The sequence below is a fragment of the Nannochloropsis gaditana genome (genome assembly GCF_000240725.1).
Source record: "Nannochloropsis gaditana CCMP526 unplaced genomic scaffold scaffold083, whole genome shotgun sequence".
NCBI classification, from domain to species: Eukaryota; class Eustigmatophyceae; order Eustigmatales; family Monodopsidaceae; genus Microchloropsis; species Microchloropsis gaditana.
Window position 1 is genome coordinate 33,896 of NW_005803870.1, and position 11,595 is coordinate 45,490.

At 53.7% G+C, this 11,595-nt stretch overlaps 1 protein-coding gene across 1 annotated transcript; it reads right to left on the reverse strand.

The window, feature by feature from the left end:
* Window positions 1–1,485: 1,485 nt before the first annotated feature.
* On the reverse strand, window positions 1,486–2,284 carry NGA_2071200 (isochorismatase hydrolase; the record flags this gene model as incomplete). Its single annotated transcript, XM_005855858.1, has 1 exon — window positions 1,486–2,284. A coding segment is annotated over one exon (750 nt), but the record flags the coding sequence as incomplete, so codon positions are not given.
* Between the last annotated feature and the right edge of the window lie 9,311 nt (window positions 2,285–11,595).

The following is an 11,595-nucleotide window of genomic DNA, read 5'->3' on the forward strand; positions in this document are numbered from 1 at the left end:
AACCGCGGTCAAGCTCTTATGTCGGATACAAAGGGCTTCCGCGTCCCTCAATCCCCCTTCCGTATCTCTAGAGGCACGATGGCAGTCCTTGTCTAAAATATATGTGCATTTCGACGCGGGACGTGGGCTCTACTCACTCCGACACAAGTCGAAAACTGTGACAGTCAACCGAAGGCATTACGAGAAGCTTCGAGCACTCCACGCCCGCTTTGGGGGAATGTCAATCAATAGGCCTGGGATCGATCGCTCTCAAGGCAACCTTAAGCACGGAAAACGAGAACGCCCGGGAAAGAGCGCTGAAGAAGAGAGGTTCTTCCATCTGCGGGTCTTCCTCCTCCTCTTGCGCTACAGCAGTCTGGCGGGGGGCACAGATCGCGGAGGGGGCTTTCAAGGCGCCATTAACGAGGAAGCCTTCGACGTCCTACGCCGTCACCTGGATTGTCGGATGGAATGCTTCGCCTCTCCCCTCAACTGCATGTACGCCCGTTATTGCTCCGCCTTCCAGGACACGGATGCCTGCTTCGGGAGCTTGGGGACATTTTTCAATTTCCGCCCCCGGCAAGGAACCTACGAGGCCAACCCGCCTTTCTCGCCCTGTGTCATCGCCCGCATGGTCGACCACATGGAGGACTTGCTCGAGGCAACCGCCCTGCCCCTCGGCTTCGTCGTGGTCATTCCCGCATGGCAGGACGGAAAGGGGGAGCGGACAAGGGAGGACGAGGAGAAGGGGGTTACTAGAGAAGCAGAAGAAGAGCGCCCTGAATCGACGCGTGTGACCGCATCAAAGGGTGCCAGCATGTCTAGGGAGCCGAACAAGAGGGGAGCCAAGGCCATCTACAAGGCCTCGGCGGCGTCGTGGAGCCGCCTCCGCGAGAGCTCGTTCTGCGCCCTTCACGTCCTGCTCCGGGCGCAAGATCACGGGTACATCGAGGGCGGGCAGCACAAGACGCCCACCCGATTCAAGACGTCCTTCTTTGACACCTCGGTCTTCTTCTTGCAGAACGCGGCGGCAAAGAGGAAGTGGCCGGCCTCGGAGCGCATGGCGGAAGAGCTGAAGCAGGCGTGCGCGTCCAAGCATGAGGCAGAGACGGCCGCTCGGCGGAGAGATCAAGGCCTAGATCAAAGGACGGAGCGTGGAGCAAGGCTAAGGGAAGGGTGCGAAGAAGATGGCGAGGTACCAGAGGCGTCGTCGGAGAGCAACGCTTTTGAGGGAGAGGGAGGCAGGGGTCCAGTGGAGTGCGCGACGCAGCAGGGATCACGCCCGCCTTCTTGGAAGAGGGCGGGTGCTCCGAGTAGCATGTTGTATCAAAAGGATGCCTTGAGCTCGAGCAAAAAGAAAAGATCAGCGCGACATGAAAAGCGTGGCTCCAATAGCACAGCGGCAAGAAGTTGATCTGTGATGCACTACGAAGAGACTTGTCGCCCAAAGGAACACCCCAAAATATAATCTCCTCCCTGGAGCGTTGAGCTTCGAGTAAATGCACTCGGGCTTCAAATTTAATTGGTACGATTTTTCAAAATAAGCTTTGCCGCTTCATTGTTCACGATTTTTTATGTACATGCTTGCAGCTTCCTCGTCCCAGACCTCAGCGTACTTCGCCTTAATATCGAACAAATTAGACTCGTGGACCTGATTATGTCGATCACCAACCGCATCCTCAACAACGATTGGAATGAAGCCGTGTTGGCACGCATCTGTTGCTGTGGCGCGGACGCATCCGGACGTCGAGAGTCCCGCAATAAGCACGGTGTCGACTCCTTGAGCTCTGAGGGTTGGCGCCAGGGAGGTTCCGAAAAAGGCGCTAGCATATTGCTTCGTTACGATAACTTCATTCGGAAGGGGCATGACATCTGGATGAAAGTTTCCCATAGGTGATCCTTTCTCAAAAATTTTAAGAAGGGGTAGTTTGCGGAAGAAGATGCCACCATCTAATCCGCCTGGCAAGAATTCAACCCTTGTATGAACCACAGGGAGCCGCTGACGCCTCGCAAGAGCTAGCAAACGCTTCGTTGAAGCCAAAGCATCTTCTACACCAGCGTAAAGTGGGGAGTCCTTCTTCAGATAAGCCTGGACGAAGTCGATTATCAAAAGACATGGCCGTGCTCCGGGTTGGAGGGCACCGTCGAACACGCCTCTGATGTTGTCTGCCAAGCTCCCTTCCTTGTTCAAGCCTGAAGCAGCGGCCATAGTAGTCGAATTACCGACAAAAAAAGACGACAGTTCTGTCGGAGTGGGTGTTTTCAGTGCTTTTATTCGAAATTTGCGGCGCAATCCTGATCCGCGAAGGTTTATTCGCGGACTTCCGGGTGTCAGCTGCCAGCCCTCCCCCTGACAGAGGGCACGTGCAGGCGAGAGCGCGGAATATAAATGAAGCGAACGGTGGCCACGTTGTGCTCATTTATCTCCACCAGAAGTGAACATATCAATCACTTCAATCGCCTCATGCTTTATGACATGCCACGGTCGTGCGGGTGGACGTGTTGGAAGGGATGGTGGGTCATGAGTGATATCAAGCTCTTCTAGGAATTATGGCGCGAACGGTACACCTACATCCGAGTTGCGAGCTCCTGAACTTCTAGCGAGGTGAAGCAGACAAATGTGTGAGCCAGCACGTTTAACACGAAAATATGTCCAACCACTAGCACAGATCATCCTATCAGGACGTGATATGGTTTCAAAAAAGGCCAGCAACGTAGTCAAGGGCAAGAAAAAGCCAGCTGCAAAGGTGAGCAGGCAGATGAGGGTTTGGAGAGGTCAAATGGGTTGAGAACCAACGTGATACGAGGACTCAAAATGTGCGAGTCTTTTGACACATGCGGCTGGCCAAAATGTTGTCTGTTTTTGGGTTTTATTGATTTGATTTCTTGGAGGCCGAACAGTGTTTTTCAGGGCGAACGAGAAAGATGCTTTCAACACTTACGCTACTTTCTGAGTCATGTACACCTCATGCAGCTGGCGACATATTGCCACTTGCCTTCAAAATGTCCAAAGAAAAACAAGTCTATACTTGAGATCTTTGGAAGTAACATATAATTTCTTGTGCACCCTCATCTTCGTGAATCAGAAGGTTAAAAAAGCAGCGAAGACAGCTCCCGCAGCCAAGAAAGCTTCATTACCCACAAAGAAAGCACCTGCAGCTAAGAAACCTGTTGCGGCCACTTCGTCGGTTCCTATCAAAGAGGCGTCAGGATCACTGCCAAAGGAGGCGGGTACCAACGGAAAGGTTTCGTCCATAGTCGTGGAGGCTTGCAAGCAATGCCAGTGTAAGCGCCTTCGATCAACGACCTTCTCGACTTGACCGCACGTTTCGTGAGTGTGACCAAGAGCTCTTTCACTTTCCTGCCTCGCATGTGGCACCCCAATAACCCTGAGTAGGCTTCAAAAAAAGGGCTGAGATCCTGGAGCAGCACCTAAAGGTCTTAAAGCCTGAGTTGAAGTTTGTTTTGAATCCCGAGAGGCCAACCAAGGGTGTCTTCATTGTCCGCACGGACACGGGGGAAGTTCTGTGGTCTATGACAGGACTGACACGCCCCTTCCAGCCATTGAAGGTACGCTAGTGTGTGTCAAGCCTGTCTCTTGGCTAGGCAATTAGAGATCTCTGTAAGTTTAACCCGTCAGTTGCCTCGGCTATCTTTCATTTATGAGTCCTTTCTGGCGATAGCCGTATAATTGGCGTGCTCGCGGGACTGCCTGTGCGGAAGGGCCTGAGGGCTGTCTTTTGTCTGTATCCTCTCTCTCCCCTTGGAGCTGAAACACTGAATTCCGTTATCTCCAACCAGGCTGTGGACTTCTCTGAAGTTGCGAAAGAAATGGCCACTAAGCTCTAGAGCTCTGGCTCGTGTATTTGGGCATTGGAGCATATTAAGGGAAGGCGCAAGTGGCACTTCCCTCTAATTTTCAACCATCAGCTCCTTATGAGATCGTGAGATGCTGAATCCATCAAGTTCGTTTCTGTTACAGTGAGGAAGCTCTGATAGCTTGACATGCGAAGGAGGAGGTTTGTTGAGGGCTCGTCGGTGCTCGATCCTCTACCTCTAGGAGAAGTATCCCGGATCCTTTTGGCGCAACAGCAGGAAACAATAAATTATGTAGCCAGTAAGAGCTCAAAGCCAAAACTCGTGTGAATTTAAACAACCAACGTTATAAGGTGCCAAAAGTGAGACCGTACCTGTCGTTTTATTGATGTGTTGCTATTTAATCCTTTTAAAAAACTCACGCCTAGTTTTATACCTTCTAGTGACAAGCCATGTGCTTCTAGGCGCGGAACATAGAAAGTGGTTTTCCGGCAGTGACTTGAAGGTCCAGTACACGAGAGAGACTTGACGAGCCAACCGACGAATTATGGATCTTGGATCGCGCCACTTGAAGACTTGACAGTCATGTTCTCTTCCAATCTTATTTGTCTGAACCTGTGCGACTCCCCAGCTTCCCGTTTGCGTACGGCTTTGTGCGATTCTTTTCCAGTGTACGCTCCTTCCATTTTAGGATACGCGGACGTGCCGTCACGCGGCCGCCACGCCATCGACCGCCTGGTCCGAGCCCTGCGGCCCCGAGGCAAATGCAAAAAGGTGGAGACCTGGAAAGGAAAGGGACATAGTTTTAATAGGGAAAGTGGCTGACGTCTGAACAAATTCACTTTCCTGGCAGAGAAGGATAGCTTTCTTTTCGCAAAGGTTGTCCCATCCCAACTATCCACTGCTCACGCTGTACAGGCTGCCCACAGCTTCAACACCTCCGCTCAAAGATCATTATGCCCTTCGGACGCTTTTCAACGCCCCCACCGCCACCGCCGGCTCCAGCAACCACAGATCTAGCTTTTCTTACTGCGATGATTAGCACAGCTGTGGTCGGCCTACTTGTAATACAATGCATATTCATCAGCCGACGGAAGGCACGGGCCCTGCAGCCGTCCCCTGCTGTTGTTCGAAGGAGCATGAGTTTTTGCTCGGCGGCATGCGCGGACGGACCCATGCCAGATCATGCAAAGATGAGCCCGCAAGATCCCATAATAAATGCAGTGGTGCTTTTTGAAGGCGAAGCGCCCACGCGTGCGGCTGTGGAGACGGCTATTCTGCCCTTGTTCAAGTTTGAACGCTTTCGCTCTCGCAAGGTAAAGATCCACGACGAGTGGTACTGGGAGCTCTTGCCGTCCTTTGATACGAAGATGCATGTCATTGAAGAAAGCTTTCAAGGTGTCGACATGGACGATCTCTTTCGCCAGTTGGAGGTGTGGTCGAAGAAGCCCCTGCATGTCCCCACGGAGGCACCTCCCTTCGAATTTGCCTTGCTCCGGAACGAAAGCCGGCGAGGACCCTCCGCCGTCATTTGTCGCGTCAACCACGCCATTGGAGATGGCGTCTCCTTGGCCAACTTGATTCCCTACGTTTTCAAAGGCCTTGACGGCCAGTCCCTGCCCACGAAGGAGAAATTCTCCCGCCGAGAGACCGGGTTCATGCCCACACTCCGCAATCCCTTCACGCTCCTGGCCTCTTTCTTCAAAGTCCTTGGGACACCCTCGACCGCCTTTGACACGGACGTCGGCCTGACGATTCCCGACAAGAAGCAAATCACCTTTACGGGCCGCCGATCTATCGTCCGGATTCCCACAGTCAAACTCTCCTTCATCAAGAGCGTCAAAAACGCAGCGGGCGTGACCGTCAATGACGTTGTTTTTGCAGCCCTGGCGGGCGCCGTGCACCGGCTTCGTGTCGCTATGCAAGACCCCGTCATGACGGACCCCCTTTCTGGCTCCAAGGTGCGCACACGGGCCTTGATGCCTGTGGCTTTGCCCCGCAAAGTGGGGGACACGGTCAGGGGCCTCCGGAACAAGTGGAGCTTCGCCTCGGTGAACATGCCCATCGGAGTCAAGGGCAGTCTAGAGCGACTCCATGCTGCGCATGCCACCACCACCGCCTTGAAGAACAGCCCCATCGTCATGGTCCAGAACATGGTCGAGACCCTGGTGGGGGCGCGACTGCCCTGGTCAGTGGCGAAGCAGACTGCTTACGACACCTTCGTGCGGCACACATTTGTATTCAGCAACCTCCCTGGCCCTGATGTGCCCATCACATTCGCAGGCAAGGAGGTGTCGGGCTTGTACATGGTGTTCGCCAATCTGCTTCCTCAGGTGAGTTCTTCCAAGGGCTTTCAAGTCGCAAGGTGGCCCCCTTTAAGGGCGCCTTATTTCCCTCGCCCTGCGCGGATCCTTCGAAGGGAAGTTGTGTGACAAAAGCGGTGTCGTGTTGAGGCTCACAACATCTCTCCTCACGCGCAGGTCGGTGCCCTGTCGCTGAACGGGCGGATCTTCACTTGCCTGGTGCTGGATGAAGAGGTCACGCCGGGGGCGCGGGATTTGGGCAAATATTTCATCGATGAGTTGATGGACTTGGCGGATCGGACGGGTTTGAATGTTAAGAAGGAGGACATTTTGGGATGATTCGAGAAGGAAGGAAAAGGGAGGAGGAGCGAGGCGGGAGGGCGAACGGAACTAGTTGCACAGCAGTGCTGGCTTAATTATCTTGTGTACATGCATCGGCGATGGTGCCCCTCTAGATGTTGGCCGAAGGCTTGAATAGATCAAAGCACAAACAGAGTAAGGGCGGCGCGCCCTCACGATCTCTCTCCGGACTCGCACACGTGGCCCTTAAGCAGCATTGCCCCTGTTTGGCACTGCCCCCGGTATTGTGCTTGTCCACTTTGGACAAGACGTCGCCATTTTCTTGCACGCCCTCATCTTCGCTGCTCATCAATCTTTCTCCCGGCGGCCGTCGCCTTCATCCGAGCATCCCCCTCCTTCTTTCCCCTTTTCCGCAGCAAGGAGCCCGTCCCGTCCCCCGCGAGATACGTCAAGCCCGAACCGACGGTCGTGCCACCGGTGAGCCAGCTGTGAAGGGAAGCGTGTGTAACAAAGACTTTAGTTCGGGCGACAAAAAGCTCATTCGGGCACATTCACGATCAGTGACCGCCACCCTGGGTACAACAGGCGTCGCCACATGCCATGAACATGAGTGCGCTACACGCAGACAACAAATCGATGCCTCTCAGCGTCAGACACTTTGTTGCTTCGAGCTTGACCAAAGCACCGCAATTTCCCGCCAGATGGGCCGCCCTAGTCTCGCCCCGACCTACCAGAGCGGCTCGAACACCTCGTCCACCGCGGCCGGGATCGCGTCGCCCCACAAAGCGCGACAGAGCGCAAAAGTGAGGACGATAAACTGCAATGTCGTATTGATTTTACTCAGCAGGTTCGGCGTAATTTGAAATGTTGCCGAAGAGGCGGTGTCGAAAAAGGGAGCCCCCACGGGTCGATTCTGAAGGCGCTTGATAAACGAGCCGCCAATCAATAAGGCGTCTCGTCCCAGGACTACCACGAGCAATGGGGTGGGTATGAAGCCTTGTAAAGCCAGGGGCACGGCGAGTGCGGCCACCAGGACTTTATCCGCCAAGGGATCCAGGAAGCTGCCCAAGACAGAGGACTGGTTATAATTCTTGGCGATATGCCCATCCAGCCAATCAGAGCCGGCGGCCACCGCGAGACCCATCACTGCATACGAGTATCGACCTTGAAGAATCAAGCCCGCGAGTAAAGGAGACGAGATAATGCGTGCCAAGGTAATTATGTTAGGCACTGTCCACATAGTCTCCCTTGAGGAGGGGGGCCGCTTGATGGTCGTCTTTGAAGGGTCTGATCCTTCGCTGGCGAACGATCCATCTTCCTTCAACCTCGCCTCCGGTTTGACTGCTTGTGGAGGCACGTGCAGGTACTGGCTGTTACTGGGCAAAAAAGATGTCTGCAGATGAAACCCCTTAAAATGGTGAAGCCGCTGCGGCTTTCCCGCGAGGGAATGGACACCATGACCGAGGACTGGAAGTAGTCTTAGACGGGAAGAGGGTCCACGGAGCCGCAAGGATAGTACTAGTGACGACGCAGCCCTGGAGGACATATTTGTGGGAGCTAATAGATGAAGTCTCCACGGCGGTTCCACGGTAGCCTCCCAACCAATTACTTTTTGGGACCGCACGGACATCCTGCATGCTTTGTGTGCCGCCACACGGGGCAATCGAAGCATGCCACTACCTGTCTTTCTGTTTAATTGTTGCCTGTATGTGTACTGTACTATTTGAAAAAGAATTCCGTCGCCCAAAAGTCCAATGTGTACCGACAGCACTCTGCTGCGATTTCGTGAACCGAAGCAAACAAATAACGCGTCGCTTCAAGTCTGGTGTAGGCGATGGTTCCGTGTCACCACCGCGACTCCAGCGCCAGACCGGACGGACTTGTGCTTGCGCGCTTTCTTACGCAAGAAATGAAACAATCTGAAATTTGGAGATCCTCTTCAAGCCAATGCCAAAGTTTTCGATATCGGACAGACTGTGACTTCTGGAGTGGTGGTGGGGAGGTTATATTATTGCCTAGCGTGCCTCCCACAGTGTCTTCTTGGTTGAAAGTGTGCTCATTCTATTTTCCTTCATGAATGGGCACATGTTTGTGTTTGAAGATTTGTTAATACGTACGCCCATTTCGAGACGCCAAGATCCTATCTTAAGATGTCAGGGGTGCGTACGATAGTAGAAGGGCTTAAAGCCACTTGCTGCAGTCAAATACTCGGTCTCTGCGGCACTCCAAAAGGAGATAAATAATGTGGCACCGCTTCCACAGATTCTTTCTGCATTCTCCTGGACTCTTACTGCCCTACCCACTTGGGAAGCAGGGGGCACACCATCTTTTAAATCCAACGGTATACGTTGCTGGCTGCGGAGTCACTTCCCTTGCCCTCTGTCTCGGAACAATCTGCAGACACGAACTGCAGAAGGGCTACCCACACGCAGGAAAGCCTATAAGCTGGATGTACACAACTAAGCTACCCCAAAGAATAGCACGGGTCAACGGCTGCAGTCCTTGCTCTTCAGCTACTCTATTTCTCGGGTTCTGTCAGCGCATGACCCAGCCTGTCGTGAGCATACATTATAAGTGGGCACGATAGGGCAAATTTTTACCTAAAAGAAAAGAACAAACTGCCCACGAGAATTGAGAAGACGCTGGAATAGATTAAAAGGGAACCAGTCATTCAGGGAGAGTCGTGTAATGAAATTAAATTTCGTGACAGGAATGGGGATGAGCGTGACTTACCACTCGGAGTGTCGAGATTTGACATCGAGGTAGCGAAACTTCTTGTAAATGGAGTGGTTCCGAATAACTATAATTTGAAAAATACGAGCGGGTACAAGCTGCTAATACCCCATCTTTTTTGTTTTCCCACATTAGACTTGTGGATGCAGTTTTGTGACCGACATTGCTGAGCTGTCGTCACTCTGTTATGCCTCAAACGTACAAACAAACAATCGAAAGCACAGCATCTCGCACCGTCTTTTAAGGGCCCGGCGCGTTTCTAGCTCCCGCCAACACCGCTGCGTCTCCATTTCCTTTTCCCCCACCTATCCTCGACTCAGGCAATACCTTTGTACCGCAGGAGGACCCCCTCTGACCCGAGGACAAATCCTTTGTCGCCGAAAAACTTGACCTTATACAAGTTACCTGGGATCTCGTCCGCACTCTTGTTGAAAGTGAAGGTCTTGCCCCCGTCCTTGGACACGAACATGGAGCCGCCCCCCCCCACCGCCCACACCTCCTGCTCGTCTTTCCACGACACGTCCAGAATGCCGTATCCTCCCGAGCGGATCTTGCTATCCGCAAACTTGAACTCCTCGTCCGATGACAGGTCCTGATTTGGCTCGCATATCTGCAACAGGCCGCCGTTCAAGCTCATCCATACGCCTTTGCTTGTGTCCCCCTTGACGAAGCCCATGTTCTGAATACGCCGGGAGGTCCCTCTGTTATGTGGCACCCAAAAGTCTTGGCCCGGGAGCCAAGTCAAGAAAAAGTTTCCGCGAGAGGACACGGCCAGGTAGGCGCCAGACAGCTGGTCCCGGACGACCGAGATGATCGACCCGGTGAAGTACGAGGCTCCTTTCACTCCCGAAGAGGAGATGCGATTGAGCGTGGCGTCGATCGTTTCCTTGACTTGCGCCTTCCAATTCCTCCCGGCATTGGTAGTTTTGTATATGGCGCCCGTCGACGTGGTCATCTCCGCCGAGTTGGGGCCCGTGGCGAAGACCGTTGAGGGCTCACCGGGCAGCTTGGGAGACAGGGGAATGCGCTCCCAGCTCTTGCCCGAATCTTGTGTGTGCAGCAGAATAGGGGGCTTTCCGATGATCCAGCCCTCGCCGTTGTTGAAGCTGACGCGCTCAAAGCGGTAGGTCACCTCCTCGTCGGGGTCCAGGTCGACGAAGGAGCGGGGCACCCACGACCTGCCCCCGTCTGTTGTCTCCAGGAAGGTGCCTTTCGAGCCTACTATCCACCCGTGCTCTGGGTCCTTCGAATCAAAGTCCACGTCATAAAGTGTAGCGCCCATCGGGATGCCTGTAACCTGCTCCCAGGCGAAATTCGACGCCGCCGCTGCAGGCTGTGTCGAGCCTCCCAGAGCTCCCGCGGCGGAGAGAGCAGCCGCTGCAACAGACGTCGTCTTCACAAGATCCCGCCTAGAAACACTGCTGTCAGGCAGCATGTTTTCACTTCTGCTGCTCTTTTCTCCCGTAGAGGCGCTCATCTTAATTGCACTGTGAATGTCCCGGAGGTCGGGCAGAAAGCTCGATTAGGGTGCGATTCAAGGGGATGGATTGCTTCCTCTGAATACAGAATAAGTGTTTCGCATTTGATAGGCAATGTTCGACCTAATGTCCATCTTTGGTATTCTACACGATCCTCTAACAAAGTCGACGTGAAGCCAGAATATGCGACCACACCGTTGCGCACGGTGTTACTCACCTAGACGATCGAGCTGCGAAAGGCATAAATGCTGACGCTGGAGACACCCCCAGCACCATTGCGCATGCTGCAACAAGAAAATTTACCTTTCTCATCCTTCTCTGGATATAATATGTACAGGATGAACGGGAGATGGGGCTAAAAATGAGACAAAGTGGCAGTCAGACGGGAAGAGCTACTCTGCACGGGCTCGGACGCGGCGAGGTCTCCTGTGTGGCGGGGAGGGCGGGCTGGCGCGCTGGGCTCAAAAAAGGCACAGGACATGGGCCTGGGTATGGCGAATCCATGCTCTGGATGGCGTCAAAACAATTCGAGAACTAAAGCACCCAAGATAGGCTCTTCAGTCCTGGGGGCCTGACGCATGTGCTGGGCTAGTTGATCTGTTGCTGGAACTGAGTGGATCTTCCTCGCCCTGGCTCGCTCGAGCTCTGGCTTTAGACAGCGATACTCGACGACATGTTCACTTCTGTGCACAAAAAGGTGGGAGGCAAGCGGGCGCCACCTCGCACGGTGACCTTGCTTTCAAAAATCATGCCTGGACAGGCCAAGCCGACTGGCATTCTAACTCACTGCTGTTCCTTCCCCTTGTCCCTGGAAACATGCTTTCTTTCCCGTACACCTTGGCAATAGACGGAGAAGGGGAGCATCGAGCATTGTGTGCCCGTCTGCCCCAGCACGGCGAACATGGTCGATGTCGAAGGCACTTTCGTACACGATGATATACGAATTGCTGCGGATACTGGCGCTGAGACGTCCAACGATGAGATAG